At 38.7% G+C, this 18,154-nt stretch overlaps 2 protein-coding genes across 4 annotated transcripts; one reads left to right on the forward strand and one right to left on the reverse strand.

Annotated features, from left to right (window-relative positions):
• Positions 1-421: 421 nt before the first annotated feature.
• LOC124015529 (ubiquitin domain-containing protein UBFD1-like) lies at positions 422-6,343 on the reverse strand. Of its 3 annotated transcripts, none has more exons than XM_046330799.1 (7): positions 6,191-6,343; positions 4,610-4,897; positions 2,215-2,423; positions 2,019-2,084; positions 1,178-1,283; positions 1,007-1,089; positions 422-853 (listed from the first exon to the last, which is right to left on the reverse strand). In XM_046330799.1, exons 2-7 carry the CDS (start codon positions 4,878-4,880, stop codon positions 743-745), a joined length of 846 nt encoding a protein of 281 aa, XP_046186755.1. In that variant the 5' UTR covers positions 4,881-4,897; positions 6,191-6,343; the 3' UTR covers positions 422-742. The 3 variants fall into 3 exon arrangements, with proteins under 3 accessions (XP_046186755.1, XP_046186753.1, XP_046186754.1); XM_046330797.1 differs by lacking the exon at positions 6,191-6,343 and adding an exon at positions 5,698-5,831; XM_046330798.1 differs by lacking the exon at positions 6,191-6,343 and adding an exon at positions 5,694-5,715.
• Positions 5,799-14,703, forward strand: LOC124015528 (UNC93-like protein MFSD11). The gene is made up of 13 exons (XM_046330796.1): positions 5,799-6,349; positions 7,314-7,369; positions 7,531-7,638; positions 7,787-7,866; positions 9,815-9,911; positions 10,023-10,081; positions 10,276-10,423; positions 10,617-10,666; positions 10,830-10,895; positions 10,979-11,104; positions 11,207-11,381; positions 11,519-11,654; positions 13,672-14,703. The coding sequence occupies exons 1-13, from the start codon at positions 6,260-6,262 to the stop codon at positions 13,825-13,827; spliced, it is 1,347 nt and encodes a 448-aa protein (XP_046186752.1). The 5' UTR covers positions 5,799-6,259; the 3' UTR covers positions 13,828-14,703.
• Positions 14,704-18,154: the final 3,451 nt, after the last annotated feature.

Genomic DNA, 18,154 nt, shown 5'->3' on the forward strand with positions numbered 1-18,154 from the left:
TATAATTGCAAGATCTCCTCTCTGAAACATGACAAAATGTGTAGAATTGCAGCAAACTTGCTTTAAAACAGCAAAACGTTCTCTATATCCTATTGCAAAACGTGTAGAATTGTACTAAATAAACTCTAAAGCAAAATCACATATCCGCTATCAAGAGGGAGGCTGCTAATGTGGTGATGTAAATAGCAAAACTTACATGAGTAAGTTGCTTACTACTTTAAGTTATATAGTGATATATTTATTCTGAGGGAATCTTCATAAATTCCATGAGATGTTTCAATCATTTCTATTAACATGAACATTTATCATGACTACAGGTAAACCAATATATTGAGACCATTAGAAACCATATTCAACTTTGGCAAGTTTGCTTGTGTTGATTCATAGAATAAATAAACATAGGCTACCATACTAGTGCAGCTTTTTTGTTTTTTCTTAAATATATTTTATTACTTTAAGAATAACTGAGAAATGCATCAGCAATCTCTGTACATTTAGTTTTATTGTTTTCCCTTGGGGTTGCGCAAAAAAATGAATGGTGAACTGGGCTGAGGGATATGATGCTGCCTCATAGTGCACTTGAAACCCCAAATAATATGGTTAGTCCTTATGCATCCTTCAGTTTGCTTCTCTAATATGCTTCAATGTTAAGTTCCTTAGGACTCCTTGTTGTCTCCAGATCCCCATTTTCATATGTTCCTGTTCTAGATCACAGTTCTTCAATGTCAATAATAGAGGCACATTAGAAATACTGCCACTTTCCAAGGACTGTGTCTTTGATTGCATCAACAAACTGAATTGGCACCCAGTAGACCCAATACTGAGAGGCTTCTGTTGGACCCAACTGAAACGCCTAGGAAAGTGAATGACAGAAAATTAATTGCACAATAAATTACAGTAAGATATCTACTTTTGACAAATTAATGTATGTGTTTATGGAAAAAAAACATACATTACATCAACTGTCATTCTGGCTTGTGCAGTTTGTAGTAAGGAAACGTGTTACCATCATGTGATAATCCTCATGGCCTTCAATGGGTTCAGTCACCACATGTTTGATGGAGCCCATTGGAATTTTCTCTGTTCTCTCTGTAGGAGAGAATATACACAGATAAGGGTGAGTGCCTTAACATTTTTTCCTTATACACAATACAACCAAACCAAGGGGTCATCTCACCTTTAGTTCCAATCCACAGTTGATCTTGTTCCAGTTTGAAGGTGAGACGAACTTTTCCACCAGATTTGTTGTACATTCCGGCTAAAGGCACTGTTGGTAAGCGTTCCTGTGTAACAAATGAGAGATCACTTGCTGGTCATTAGTGGAAGAACAAGGAAGTAATTCACAACGAACCATCTCCAAGCTCCTGAACGTGATACAGTGTTCCAGTGGAAATATCTGTGAGAAAAATACATAAACAGGGCAATATACACTGAGCATACAAAACATTAGGAACGCCTGCTTTTTCCATGACAGAATGACCAGGTGAATCCAGGTGAAAGCTAAGATCCCTTAATGATGTCACTTGTTAAATCCACTTAAATTCAGTGTAGATGAAAGGGAGGACAGGTTAAAGAAGGATTGTTATGCCTTGAGACAATTGAGAAATGGATTGTGTATGTGTGCCATTCAGGGGGTGAACAGGCAAGACAAAAGATTGAAGTGCCTTTGAATGGGGTATGGTAGTAGGTGCCAGGAGCACTGGTTTGTGTAAAGAAACGCAACGCTGCTGGCTTTTTCACACTCAGTTTCCCGTGTGTATCAAGAATATTCCACTACCCAAAGGACATCCATCCAACTTGACACAACTGTGGGAATCATTGGAGTCAACATGGACCAGCATCCCTGTGGACACCTTGAGAGTCCATTCCCCAAGGAATTGAGGCTGTTCTGGGGGCAAAGGGATGGGGGCTACAAAAATATTAGGAAGGTGTTCCTAATGCTTGGTATACTCAGTGTAAAACAACCATTAAAAGCATACTTTCCCAACCACCATTCGGGTTTTGTTGAAAATACTCACCTTTGTTCCTTTAACAGATGGCATTATGTCCTCTGGTTTGCCTTTGTCCAACACCTTTCTGTGTTGCTGAAATTCAATACATTATTATTTTAAGTTCACAGTTGAATACAAAATATCATAACCTGTGACTATACCTTGGGCAAAAAAGTTGTTAATTTACAAATATGGAACTCAAAAAGACGTTGAAAAGTCCTACTTTTTGCCGACACAAAGGTTCCTTTTTGTTTTCTTCAGCTTTAACTTCCTGCTGAATAACCTCTTTTGGAGTATTTACAGCTAGTACATCATTTATTGTAGATCCAACCACCATTATTTTTGCACCATTTGTAACTTTAATTTCACGTAGCGTCTTATCTTCTGGTAGTAGGCCTTTGTACATCACTTTCTGCATAGCAGGTGGAAGACCTATTAACAGAGAGAGAGAGAGAGAAAAAGAAAGGGTGGTTGAGAAACATTAATCAACACTGTGACCGTCTAGAGGAGTAAAACAAGGTTGTCCACTATCGGCATATCTATTTATTATTGCCATCGAAATGTTAGCTGTTACGATTAGATCAAACAATAATATTAAGGGATTAGAAATCTGTGGCTTAAAAACTAAGGTGTCATTGTACGCTGATGATTAATGTTTTCTTTTAAAACCACAATTAGAGTCTCTCCACGGCCTCATAGAGGATCTAGATAATTTTGCTTTTCTCTCTGGATTAAAACCAAATAATGATAATTATAATATTACGTATTGGATCACTAAAGAATTGCAAGTTTTACATTACCATGTAGTTTACCAATAAAATGGTCTGATGGAGATGTGGACATACTCTGTATACAAATCCCAAAAGAAAGAAATGATCTCACTCCAATACATTTTTGTAGAAAGTTAGCAAAAATAGATAAGATCTTGCCACCATGGAAAGGAAAATACCTGTCTATTTGTGGAAAAATCCCCCCGATTAACTCTTTAGTCATATCACAGTTTACCTATTTGCTTATGGTTTTGCCTACACCTAGTGACCTGCTTTTTAAATTATATGAACATAAAATATTCCATTTTACTTGGAATGGCAAGCCAGATAAAATTAAAAGGGCCTATTTATATAACGAATATGAATTCGGAGGGCAGAAATTATTAAATATTAAAGCATTAGACCTCTCACTAAAGGCATCAGTCATACAAAAGTTATACTTAAATCCAAACTGATTCTCTAGTAAATTGGTAAGAATGTCTCATCCTATGTTCAAGAAGGGCCTTTTTCCCTTTATTCAGATTACACCGGCCCACTTTCGATTATTTGAAAAGGAAATAATCTCCAAAATATCTTTATTTTTTAAACAAGCCTTAGAAAGTTGGTTGCAATTTCAGTTTAATCCACCTGAAAAGACAGAACAAATAATACAACAAACATTGTGGTTAAATTCAAATATACTTATTGATAAAAAAAATGTATTTTTCGAAGAAATGTAAAAAAAAAGATATGATATCATAAATAGGACTGGTGGAGTTATGTGCCATATAAATTGCAAAATAGTTGGGAAGAGATTTTCGATGTACCCATTCCATGGCACATGGTTGATGAATTGATATGCAAAACAATGCCGGATGCAAAACTTCACATTTTTCAATTTAAATTACTATACAAAATTATTGCAACTAATAGAATGTTATATATATGGGGGGATACAATCTTCCCAGCTCTGCAGATTCTGCTGTGAGGAGGCAGAGTCATTAGATCATTTATTTTGGTATTGTCCATATGTAGCTTGTTTTTGGTCACAGGTCCAGGAACAGCTGAAGAATTGCAACATTTGCCTAGAACTAACGCTGCAGACAGCAATACTGGGTGATTTGAAAAGCCATAGTCAATCAATCAATAATATAATAATTATTTTAGCAAAAATGTTTATTTTTAATTTACAATCTGTAGAAGCTATGAGAATAGAAAGGTTCAAGTCGTTTGTGAAGCATTACAGCACAGTTGAAAAATATATGGCAAATAGAAATCTAAAATGGATGATGTTGAGAGATAGATGGGAGAGGTTGAATGGAGCTGAAGGGTGGGACTAATAGCAAGATAATACATGAAGAACATACGGGGTCTGTAAAATGTATATATTTTCAGAACGTTTGTGAAATAGCACAGTTACAAATAGAAATCAAACTGGATGGACATCAGAAATAGAGGAAGGACTAAAAACAAACAAAAAATAACTATTGTAAAATAGACTGAATGTAAAATGTGTATTAAGATGTATAAATTGATGTATAAAGTGTTTATTAGTTTACTCCAACTGGGGGATCGGTAGTAGGGTTTGCGGGGAATAATAATAAAGGTATATTCTTTAAAAAAGTATGCATGTCTATATAGGTATGTGTATGTATATATGTGTATATGTATGCATGTGTGTATGGATATATATATATTTACCCCAAAAATATATGGGGGATTGGAAATGATGCAGACAATTACATTGATGGAACCAATATTATTTCCGCAATATTTAGCTGATCCACCCCTTAAAAAAAAACACAAAAAAACTCTGTGACTGTTATACATATCCAAGTAGTTAGTACGCAAGCCTAAACAACTACTTACCAGTGAGTGAATGGATTCGCTCTTTCAGTTTGGCTCCAGTGCCATCTAAAGGAATTTTGAGATCATACTTATTCTTGTTCCAAATAATCTTTAGATCCACCATCTCCTTTCCTTCATCACTGTCATCTCCATTGCTGACAGTAGGGTCCTGAGTTGAAGAGCTTTCCCCGGCATTATCTGTCCGAGACACAGTTTCCAATACTTCAGCATTCCCTTTGCCAACAATTTCACACAGTGGTTGTGGCTCTTTCAACGTGGCTTCAGTTTCCATTACGACTTCTTCACTTCCTATGAAAGGATTATGAAAGGCATAGCTTAGCTGAGAATTCTCAGCTCCACAAGAATTCTCAGCCAGACACAGCTTTGTCAAAGCCATAGAGTATGTCAAAACTCAATGTCTGGGAATAGTTTGTCACATTAAGTAACCTCAGCCAAATAATAACTACCAAGTATGGCTTCATGCAGTTAGTTTGTTATGACAAAGCAGCTGCAAGCAACTGGCTGGTTGACCTATTTGGTATTCTGTGGGTCGTTTAGCCACGTTAGCTAAGTCTGACATCTCACGTGGCTGTTAGCGAGCTACTGTAGCTTATTTGCAAATAGCGCTAACTTGCTAGCTACCTAGTCATGCTAGCTAAGTTAGCTGACACATCCAAGCTACATTTGCAGTCAGATAGGAGTTTGCTAGCTATTTAATATAACTTGCTAGCTTATAAATGCCTAATATAGCTAATGTTGATAGCTACAAAATAACATAGTGTTGGCAACAATTATTACATTTGCCCTAGGTTTCTAGAATCAAATTACAACTTATGTAACAGTAGCTCTAGTTATTTGGCTTTGTAACAAAATCGAAAGAGCTAACGTTAGCTAGCTAAATATGGTTGGCTAGCAGCTAGCCAGTGACCAGAATAACAGGGCGAACATTGGATTATGAAGAAAATATGCTTTTAAATCCCATTGACATGTTGAATTTGTACCAACGCCAGAAATACAATTAAATGCCTAAATTAATGAATTGAAAATTGCTAAATTGCCCCGCATGGATATGTGGGAAAGCATAACATTATATATTTTTCAATACCTACCATCCTGGGTCGCCATGATGATTGTGTACAATATGAAGTGAGACTGCTGGGAAACGGACGCGCTGACGTGTATTGGTCCTACGGGCTTCCATTGACTGTAAAGCGTTTGATAAATCTCAACTGTTTGCTTGGTTTCTAATGAAAGTCATTTGCCCCCCCCTCACAACAACGACATGAAGCTTGGTCGTATTGTATGCGATCACGAGAAACTTCGCTAGCTAGCTATTAGATACATACTAATAGCTAGCTACTAACTACAACAAACGTGCTAATGGTAGGGTTATGCTGAATTGGCTCGTGCTGATAATTTATTAACAGAGAGAGCGTGCGGAAGAAAAGTTACCATATGGACTTTTGAAGAAGAGTAGCCGAAAAGTGCTTGTCCATCAAAGGCGTGGGGGTCTCTAGCTATATCCTATGCTTTTTGTATTTGCTTAGCTATCTTAGAAATGTCTGGTCGACGCAAGAAGTGTAACTATTGGAATAATCTTACCTCATTGCACTGAGTGTTGTGTAGCGACCTGGGACATCTACCAAGAGGTGGAGCAAGAATAATATAATCATGGCAGACCTCAGGATTTACAACGTTGTCATTCTGGGACTAGGATTTCTGTTCATTTTCACTGCTTTCACCACCTGTGGAAACATTGAAGTAAGTCAAAGAACACACTTTCACTTGTGTGACCTTAGCTGAAGTCGTTACCCAGGCAAACTATATTGACTGGTAATTTGTTTTGTTTGCTAGAGTCAATATCACTGGAGAAAATTCACGCCTACTCCAATAATATTTCAGAAACTAGCAACTTCCGAGCTAGCTAATGTATCTGAAATTGACAGCTGTTTGATCTCTCCCCTTCAAATGACATGTCATGTGGGCCACATACTCTTAATTTATCAGAAATATAATATCTGTTGTCATTTGACATGTTTGTAATATATTGACTGATCAGTTGTTTTGTTTGCAAAATAATCCATTTAACTTGAGACAATGGGCAGTTACCCATTGATAACTGCTATCTACAGTTGGTAGCTGTTTGATATCTTAAAACGGGTTACATTAGACATGTCATAATTGTTTATCATTCATGGTACATCAATATTGATATATTTCTTAATTCCATTATTTTACTTTTGGATCTGTGTGTATTGTTGTGAATTGTTAGATATTACTGCACTGCTGGAGCTAGGAACGCAAGCATTTCGCTACACCCGCAATAACATCTGTTAAATATGGGAATGCGACCAATACAATTAGATTGGAATTGTTGTCATTTTGCAGTTATGCTTTGCTTTTTCCAAGTCCATTGCCTTTGACTCTCAAGTTTAAGGACTTTTACCCCATGATAAATTGTATCAGTTTATTTTCTGTGCATCTTCCAGCTCACATGATGTCCTTAACAGCCTTGTCAGTGGTGCATTGTTGGAGGAGTCCTGGGTCAGGCGCATCTTGTGTTTCCAATTTCTTCATCAGTCAATAGATTGTCATGCCAAAGGAATTACTCAAATGAATACATGTAAAGGTCAATATCCACAGGGCACATTGGTAGTAGTGGCAGCAATATTTGAGAACATATTTTCTATGTTCATATGCTCACATTAATATCTCTCTTTTATAGCAAACCATAGTTAAAAGCCTGGACAATGATACCTTCACTGGAAGTGGTTATCACAGGTGAGTTGGATGGTGTTACCATAGGCTAAATATTTGAAAACCACATTACCCCAGCAAAAAGAGTGGGGGAGATAAGGTGCGTCTTTCAGAATCATTGGCCCTTATACCAGACACTAAACTTTTTCCTACTGTACTGTTTTCTTTCTGTCCTTGTACAACAGCCTTGGAATCATCTATGGAATTTTTTCGTTTTCAAATTTGTTAGCTCCAACTGTTGTTGCAATAATTGGACCACAGTTTACAATGTTTTTCAGTGGAATTCTTTACAGGTGAGTATCAAGAATTCTAAAGGAATTACCCCCCCCCCCATCCATTAATTTTCTATTTGCAGATCTGTAGTTGATTGATATTTCTGTCTGAAGTAGTTATAACAAGGTCATGTGCTGTTGTTTGTTATGGTTCCATTCTTTTCCATAGTGGTTACGTAGCTGTATTCATCACCCCATCAACATGGTCCTTTTACTTCACCTCAGTACTAATCGGCATAGGAGCAGCCAGTAAGTCCGGTTACATGGGATCTCTCCTTTGTTCCCTCTGGTATCTGGTTAACATTCCCCGACTACAGAATCATTCACATTATTACATATTGGTAGAAATATGTTTTTACATTGAACTCTCATGATTTACATGACAGTTTGGTATAAAGTCATAGACACTATATATATACAAAGGACTTGTATGTGGGAACCCCTTCAAATGAGTAGATCTGTCTATTTCAACCACAACCGTTGCTGAAAAGTGTATAAAATCGAGCACACAGCCATGCAGTCTCCATAGACAAACATTGTCAATAGAATCACATTACTAAAGAGCTCAGTGACTTTCAACTTGGCACCGTCAAAGGATGCCACCTTTCCAACAAGTTAGTTCTTCAAATTTCTGCCCTGTAAGTGCTGTTATTGTGAAGTGAAAACGTCTAGGAGAAACAATGGCTCAGGCGCGAAGTGGGAGGGCACACAAGCTCACAGAATGGGACTGCTGAAGCATGTAGTGCGTAAAAATCATCCTTGCTTGCAACACTCACTACAGAGTTCCAAACTCTGGTAGCAACATCAGCACAAGAACTGTTCTTTCAGGAGCTTCATGAAATGGGTTTCCATGGCCAAGCAGCTGCACACAAGCCTAAGATCACCATGTGCAATGCCAAGTGTCGACTGGAGTGGTGTAAAGCTCACTGCCATTGGACTCTGGAGCAGTGGAAAATAGTTCTCTGGAGTGATTAATCATGCATCACCATATGACACTCTTACGGACGAATCTGGGTTTGGCGGATGCCGGGAGAACTACCTGCCCGAATGCATAGTGCAAAGTTTGGTGGAGGAGTAATAATGGTCTGGAGCTGTTTTTCATGGTTCTGGCTAGACCATTTACTTGAAGAGAAATCGTAACGCTACATCATACAATGACATTCTAGACAATTCTCTGCGTCCAACTTTGGGGCAACAGTTTGGGGAAGATACTTTCCTTATTCAGCATGACAATGCCCCTGTGCTCAAAGTGAGGTCCATACAGAAATGGTTTGTTGAGATCGGTGTGGAAGAACTTGACTGGCCTGCACAGAGCCCTGACCTCAACCGCAACGAACACCTTTGGAAGGAATTGGAATGCTGACTGTTAGCCAGGCCTAATCGTGCCCAACATCACTAATGCTCTTGTGGCTGAATGGAAGTAAGTCCCCGCAGCAATGTCTCAACATCTAGTGGAAATCCTTCCCAGATGAGTGGAGGCTGTTATAGTAGCAAAGGAAGGAGCAACTCTGTATTAATGCCCATGATTTTGGAATGAAATGTTCAACAAGAAGGTGTCCACATACTTTTGGTCACGTAGTGTATGTTTCACCTCTGTGCATATGTCTAATCCAATCCAAAATTCACTACATGCCTCTGGAGTCTGCTATTCTCTTACGCATGCTATTCATTCCTAACAAATTTGTAAACTGAGTTAACCCATTTTTTGCTGTTGGAATAATGATTTGTAAGTAGATCAAATGCCATAGTAATTACACAGTATTATAAACAGTTATCAATATGGGTACGGAAGATCAAATCAAGAAGGAGCATATGTCCTGTATGCATGGTAAAGAATATCGAGTCTGTCTTGTCAGTTGTTGAGCATTGGAAAAAGGTTACCATGGTAATGAAGTCTGAAATGGAGCTTGTTAATGATTTACATAAAGGGGAAATGCTTGGGTTATGTTCATTATCTCTGATTGCAAGCAAAGCAAATATTTTAAAATGGGAGCGCTAAATGAGAATTCTTAGGGCAGATGAAACGAATTGTTTGATAATGTTAGTTTGTTCTAAATAAAATGGACACATTTTCCCTGAATTGTTCCCCTCTAATGCATTTTGATCTATTCAAATGTCATTAAATAGCAACCATCTCTATTTATTACATCTGCAGTTCCTCATCAGCCTCTCTCACTCTTTGTATCCCTTTCATCAGTGCTTTGGACAGCTCAAGGACACTTCCTTGTGGAGAACTCAGATGCTTCCACCATCAATAGGAACACAGGGATGTTTTGGGCCCTTTTACAGTGCAGGTATATTAATGGCATATATTAATGGTAGGCTATATACTAATGACAGTTATTTCCACTATTTGGTGGCCTAGAGCCGAATGTGTAATTGTAACACATTGTTTTCTTTTTCAGCATGTTATTTGGCAATCTTTACATTTATTTTGATTGGAATGGAAGAATAGAAATATCAGGTATGTGCATGTGAAGCTCATCCAATGGGAAAATATAGAGAAAATAGAGCTAACATTAATGAAAACTTGCAATTGCATCTTTGTTTTCATTTAGGATATGACTCGTATGTCCTGTCCAATATTGTTGCCCGACTTAGTAATGGTGTGTGTTCTCTGTTTGACACTATTTCCTTTGTTCTTGATGTCCCTCTCAGATAGGAGCAGAAAGACTATCTTTATAGGTCTTCTGGTTACCTCAGTGCTGGGAACACTCAGCTTCCTGGCTCTGAGAAAGACTCTTCCAACTGAGGAGGAGATGCTCAATGAGGAGGAAGGCCAGCCTTTGCTCTCATCTCGCACGATGTTAGTTTCCTAATTAATTGACAGTACTCTCTCACTGTACCCTTATTCAAATGGGAATCCATGGCACTGCGTTGGTGTCTCTGTTTTAAATGGTGGTTATTCATTCTGCTATGAATTTGAATATCACAGTATTGAAAATAAATAATGTATTTGTCTTGCTAATTTGATCATTTTCCATCTTAATGTTTGGCAGGTATAAGCAAAGAGCCAACTCTGCAGTACAAGATGCAAAGTCAGAATTCAGTAAGTTAATGTACCATCACAGGCACATTTGTTATTATACAATCAATCACTAAACAATTTATTTTGGTTAAAGGACACCTCTGTTACCTGGTTTATGTTGTTTCACCGTTTACTATCCTGTTAGTCATCCAGCGTAATTCCTTGTGTGTCTCTTTCTCTTCAGAGACAATCCTGCAACTGATCAAAACCAAAACCATATTGCTCCTGAGCTGTTGCATGGCATACAGTGGTAAGTAGATTGTACTGCACAACCAAAAGTCCAGACATTTCCCTCAGAGGAATAGTGTTTTTACCAGTGTGTTGTCATCGTAGGTCTGGAGCTATCTTTCTACAGTGGTGTGTATGGGACATGTATCGGGGCAACAACAGAGTTTGGAGCGGCAGCTAAAGGCTTGATTGGGATCTCCGGAATCGTGGTGGGGATTGGAGAGATAGTTGGTAGGTTTGTGTTGCCCAGTGTAACGTTTACCCATCACTCTTATGTTGGTGTTACAATCTAACAAGGAACTAGTTTGACAGTAATCTGATGTGATTTGTCAGGTGGAGGCGTCTTTGGACTAGTATGTAAGAATAACCGCTTCAGACGGACATCTGTGGTCTTCCTGGGGATGGTCGTCCATTTTGTCGCTTTCTACTTGATCTACCTCAACATCCCAGATGATGCCCCTGTGGTTTTAAAAACTAGCACACTGAACAAGCCATATCTGACACCAAGGTATTGTTTTAATATTAAAAAAAATAAAAAATAAAAGCAGGGCTGTATATTGTTTTAATATTAATCAGAAATCATGTCAGTTGAAAACGACCTGTTGTCACCCCCTCACAGTTGAGCGTCTCCTATCTGTTTCCTAGTATCTCCATCGCATTGCTGTGTAGTTTCCTGCTTGGACTTGGTGACAGCTGTTTCAATACTCAACTGTACAGCATCTTGGGGCGTGTTTATGCTGAGCAAAGCGCGCCTGCTTTTGCCATCTTCAAATTCATCCAGGTAACCCCCGAGAGAGTTTGATACAGCTGATCGTTTACTAAAACATGTGTACCAGCAACTGATTCTGTGGTGAGCTGGCTGTAGTTCGTTGCAGTTTAGTTAATTAATAACTTATGGATGTTTAGGTATATGTAGGCTGATGTACACTACCGGTCAAAAGTTTTAAAACAACTTCTCATTCAAGGGTTTTTCTTTATTTTTACTATTTTCCACATTGTAGAATAATAGTGAAGACATCAAAACTATGAAATAACACAAATGGAATCATGTAGTAACCAGAAAAGTGTGAAACAAATGAAAATATATATATTTCATATTTGAGATTCTTCAAATAGCCACCCTTTGCAATGACAGTTTTGCACACACTTAGCATTCCCTCAACCAGCTTCAATTAACAGGTTTGCCTTCTTAAAAGTTATTTGTGGAATTTCTTTCCTTAATGTGTTTGAGCCAATCAATTGTGTTGTGACAAGGTAAGGGGGTATACAGAAGATAGCCCTATTTGGTAAAAGAGAACTTGTTCTGAGAACTTGTTCTCAACCCAGTTAAATAAAGGTGAAATAAAAATAAAAAATAAATAAATTAAAATGTAAAAAAGACCAAGTCCATATTATGGCAAGAACAGCTCAAAAGAGAAACGACTGTCCATCATTATTTTAAGACATGAAGTTCAGTCAATATGGAACATCTCAAGTACTTTGAAAGTTGCTTAAACTGCAGTTGCAAAAACCATCAAGTGCTATGATGAAACTGGCTCTCATGAGGACCGCCACAGGAACGGAAGACCCAGAGTTACCTCTTTTGCAGAGGATAATTTCATTAGAGTTACCAGCCTCAGAAATGGCAGCCCAAATCAATTCTTCACAGAGTTCAAGTAACAGACACCTCAACATCAACAGTTCAGAGGAGACTGTGTGAATCAGGCCTTCATGGTCGAATTGCTGCAAAGAAACCACTACTAATGGACACCAATATGAAGAAGAGACTTGATTGGGCCAAGAAACATGAGCAATGGACATTAGACCAGTGGAATGTGTCCTTTGGTCTGGAGTCCAAATTGGAGACTTTTGGTTCCAACAGGCGTGTTTTTGTGAGACGTGGAGTGGGTGAACGGATGAGCTCCGCATGTGTATTTCCCATCGTAAAGTATGGATGAGGAAGTGTTATGGTGTGGGAGTGCTTTGCTGGTGACACTGTCTGTGATTTATTTAGAATTCAAGGTACGCTTAACCAGCATGTCTACCACAGCATTCTGAAGCGGTACGCCATCCCATCTGGTTTGGGCTTAGTGGGACTGTCATTGGTTTTTCAACAGGACAATGACCCAACACATCTCCAGGCTGTGTAAGTGCTAGTCTACGAAAAAGGAGAGTGATGGAGTGCTACATCAGATGACCTGACCTCCACAGTCCCCTGACCTCAATCCAATTGAGATGGTTTGGGATGAGTCAACCCGCAGAGTGAAGGAAAAGCAGCCAACAAGCTCGCAGCATATGTGGGAACTCCTTCAAGACTGTTGGAAAACTATTCCATGTGAGCTGGTTGAGAGAATGCCAAGAGTGTGCAAAGCTGTCATCAAGGAAAAGGGTGGCTATTTGAAGAATCTCATATATAAAATATATTTAGATTTGTTTAAAAAATTTTTGGTAACTTTGGTAACTGCAAGATTCCATATGTGTTCTTTCATAGTTTTGATGTCTTCACTATTATTCTACAATATATAAAACAGTGAAAATAAAGATAAACCCTTGAATGAGTAGGTTTTCTAAAACTTTTGATCCGTAGTGTATCCCTTGTGTGGGTATACTGTAAGAATAACTAGAGGGAAGGACGATTGAAGGCCTTCTTGTGTCGGTCTATTTAGCCACACAAACATGCATTAGTTTATTACATTAGAATTCTGTAAGAACTCACAATCTAAGATACAATTCATACATTACTGTGACAGAGGAGTAACACAAAGTCAACTCTTTGTATGACGTTCAACAAGTTTTTGTTTTCTTCTTTCCTTTGCCAGTCCATTTTTGCAGCAGTTGCCTTCTTCTACAGTGGCTACTTGCTGTTGACATGGCAACTGCTCATTATGATCATCCTGGGCTTCACTGGAACACTCTGCTTCTTCATGGTGGAAAGAATACAGAACTTCTCTGTAGACCTTCAACAAGAGTATTAGGATCCGTCATTTCAACACTGGCACAGTCATGTATGTCAGACTTACATTTCTAGGTTTTTTAACAGGAAAAAGACTTTGCACCTTCAATGTCTTAGCTGTAACTCATCTTGCACAACACACTAATTATATCATGATTAAATGTCATTTTTTTAAACTTTTCCAATCGGATTGTGTATGTGTAATATAAGTCGTAACCACTCACCTGATGTATTAGCTGTCTTTATGCATTGCTCTCAGGGTTGTTATTTAAGATAGTGTCATTGTTTAAAATTCAATTCTGTGGTAGTGTTATAATACGTCATACATTTCGTAACTTGATGGAATTGTTTTTAGATGTTTGTTAGAATTTAAGATGCATACGAAACAGAAGAAATGTCTATGTTGAGGCTTATCAAACGATCTTACAGTTTGAGAAAATATGTTATTAGTGACAATGCTAGCTATGTATGGGAAAAGATATTGATGTATACCTGCAAATTTAATGCTGTGTTGAAATGTGTATAGACAGACAAAATTGTTCACACCTAATCTATGACAATTCTCCACATCCACCATGCCAAAGCTTACAAGAGCTATCCAGTGATTAAAAAAAACTAATATTGCCTTATAATAATACAATTACTGTACAACTTATTTTCAGTGCCCATAGCATGTAGTAGAGTAGTTAAAAAATACATCCATATGCATTAACATTTATGGTATCCTTTTACTTCCATTTTTTATATTTTACATATCAATATGTTGTCAGTCATGCATACTAAGTGCCTGTTAATGTTTTGGTGATTTGTATTTGTTATAAATAAAGCAAATGTCTATTGTAAACTTTTTTTTTAAAATACACTGCTCAAAAAAATAAAGGGAACACTAAAATAACACATCCTAGATCTGAATGAATGAAATATTCTTATTAAATACTTTTTTCTTTACATAGTTGAATGTGCTGACAACAAAATCACACAAAAAATGATCAATGGAAATCAAATGTATCAACCCATGGAGGTCTGGATTTGGAGTCACACTCAAAATTAAAGTGGAAAACCACACTACAGGCTGATCCAACTTTGATGTAATGTCCTTAAAACAAGTCAAAATGAGGCTCAGTAGTGTGTGTGGCCTCCACGTGCCTGTATGACCTCCCTACAACACCTGGGCATGCTCCTGATGAGGTGGCGGATGGTCTCCTGAGGGATCTCCTCCCAAACCTGGACTAAAGCATCCGCCAACTCCTGGATAGTCTGTGGTGCAACGTGGCGTTGGTGGATGGAGCGAGACATGATGTCCCAGATGTGCTCAATTGGATTCAGGTCTGGGGAACGGGCGGGCCAGTCCATAGCATCAATGCCTTCCTCTTGCAGGAACTGCTGACACACTCCAGCCACATGAGGTCTAGCATTGTCTTCCATTAGGAGGAACCCAGGGCCAACCGCACCAGCATATGGTCTCACAAGGGGTCTGAGGATCTCATCTCGGTACCTAATGGCAGTAAGGTTACCTCTGGCGAGCACATGGAGGGCTGTGCTGCCCCTCAAAGACATGCCACCCCACACCATGACTGACCCACCGCCAAACCGGTCATGCTGGAGGATGTTGCAGGCAGCAGAACGTTCTCCACGGCGTCTCCAGACTGCCACGTCTGTCACATGTGCTCAGTGTGAACCTGCTTTCATCTGTGAAGAGTACAGGGCGCCAGTGGCGAATTTGCCAATCTTGGTGTTCTCTGGCAAATCCCAAAAGTCCTGCTGTAAGCACAACCCCCACCTGTGGACGTCGGGCCCTCATACCACCCTCATGGAGTCTGTTTCTGACCGTTTGAGCAGACACATGCACATTTGTGGCCTGCTGGAGGTCATTTTGCAGGGCTCTGGCAGTGCTCCTCCTGCTCCTCCTTGCACAAAGGCGGAGGTAGCGGTCCTGCTGCTGGGTTGTTGCCCTCCTAAGGCCTCCTCTACGTCTCCTGATGTACTGGCATGGTAGCACCTCCATGCTCTGGACACTACGCTGACAGACACAGCAAATCTTCTTGCCACAGCTCGCATTGATGTGCCATCCTGGATGAGCTGCACTACCTGAGCCACTTGTGGGGGTTGTAGACTCCGTCTCATGCTACCACTAAAGTGAAAGCACCGCCAGCATTCAAAAGTGATCAAAACATCAGCCAGGAAGCATAGGAACTGAGAAGTGGTCTGTGGTCACCACCTGCAGAACCACTCCTTTATTGGGGGTGTCTTGCTAATTTCCACCTGTTGTCTATTCCATTTGCACAACAGCATGTGAAATTTATTGTCAATCAGTGTTGCTTCCTAAGTGGACAGTTTGATTTCACAGAAGTGTGATTGACTTGGAGTTACATTGTGTTGTTTTTTTGTTTTTTTGAGCAGTGTATATTAGGTATAAGTAACCTATTTGCAATGAGTTCCTGTCCTCTGTGGTAACGAGAAGGTACAAACACAATCATATTTTTTCAGTTTAAACCAGCTAGTGCGCTTACTTGTACCTCTTCTTCAGTTTGTGTCTTCCAAAGTGTTGGTATATGTCACTGGGCAAGTGCAACACTTGATTCTTTTACTGGGAATTGAAGTTCTAGATTGCACATTCAATATCAGAGGTTATTGTGTGGGACAACGACATGCAATACACATTATGCTCAGGAGATGGTGCTAAAATACTACTGTAGGCCCCTATTTAGATTAGAATGAAGGAAACCGTAATGTTGATCATACAATACAAAGTACTCTAATTCAACTCCTATTTCAACTATTCCTTTCTAAAGACTGTCAGGTAGCACCTATACTGTTGTGGTTCTTCTTTTCTTAGATGCAGGAAACGGATATGTTAACTCAGTCCAAGCAGAGACATTTGCATCTTCATGATAATGCACTTCTCGTTTTTTTCCTACCATGGCAATAGGTTGCGCGTGCTGTTTTCTATTGCAATTCCTTTCTGGTCCTGTGCGTCATAGTAAAGGTGTGGTACATACAGTGGTGGAAAAAGTACCTAATTGTTATACTTGAGTAAAAGTAAAGATTCCTTCATATAAAATAACTCAAGTGAAAGTCACCAGAAGTAAATGTATCAAAGTAAATGTAATTGCTCAAATATATTTAGGTATCAAAAGTAAAAGTATAAACCATTTCAAATTCCTTATATGAAGCAAATCAGACAGCACAATTTTCTTGCTTTTTAAAATTTACAGTTAACCAGGGGCACACTCCAGCACTCAGACATAATTTACAGTTAACCAGGGGCACACTCCAACACTCAGACATAATTTACAGTTAACCAGGGGCACACTCCAACATTCAGACATAATTTACAGTTAACCAGGGGCACACTCCAACACTCAGACATAATTTACAAACAAAGCATTTGTGTTTATTGTGTCCGCCAGATCAGATGCAGCAGCGATGACCAGGGGGGGTGACCAGGGATTTTCTTTTTATGTTTGTGAATTAGACCATTTTCCTGTCCTGCTAAGCATTCAAAATGTATTGAGTACTTTTGGGTGTCAGGGAAAATGTATGGAGTAGAAAGTACATGATTTTCTTTAGGATTGTAGTGGAGTAAAAGTAAAGGTTGACAAAAATATAAATAGTAAATTAAACTACAGATACCTCAAAAAACAACTTAAGTAGTACTTTAAAGTATTTTTACTTAAGTACTTTACACCACTGGGTACATATTGCTAAAGGTGATGCAGACTTTCAGCCTAAAATATTTTCATTAAAAATGCTCACCTTAAAATGCATCTATGTCAAACATTGTATTACACTTGCAACAATTTAGCTTGAAAGCTAAAAAGAACCAGATAAAAGTGATTTAATTGTTAGTACTCCATAAAAGTAATGTATATTTACTCCCTCTAAAAAGGACATTTTAATGTTGATCACTGGCAGGAAGATGTGACATCACTACAGTTCATTTGTTTTCCAAGCAAGGTTCAAGAGCAGGGCCCATAAATCATAGAGGTGGATGAGGAGCCTTAGAGAAGCGCGGGACCAGTGAGGGCACCAGAGGTCCCACAGTACTTCACAGGTAATTGAGTATTGATTGCATTATAATCAGAATCCTAAAGTGTTCTTCCTTTGTGCTATTTTCTAGTCAATTGTGCAACTTGATCCTTTGCATACAAACATAAAGAAGAATGTGTGGTATAAGTCCTGAAATGTACATAACCTGTTGGAAACTACAAGTGCTCACCTGGTATTTCTAAAACTAACTGGACCGAAGCTTAACATACCTGCAACACAGAGAAGTACATAGGTATTTGAGCTATTGACAGAAAGTGGTGCCCATGACACATTTTCAAGAAAACCTTTGAGCTGCCTTT

The sequence above is a fragment of the Oncorhynchus gorbuscha genome, linkage group LG26, assembly GCF_021184085.1.
Source record: "Oncorhynchus gorbuscha isolate QuinsamMale2020 ecotype Even-year linkage group LG26, OgorEven_v1.0, whole genome shotgun sequence".
Lineage (NCBI taxonomy): Eukaryota > Metazoa > Chordata > Actinopteri > Salmoniformes > Salmonidae > Oncorhynchus > Oncorhynchus gorbuscha.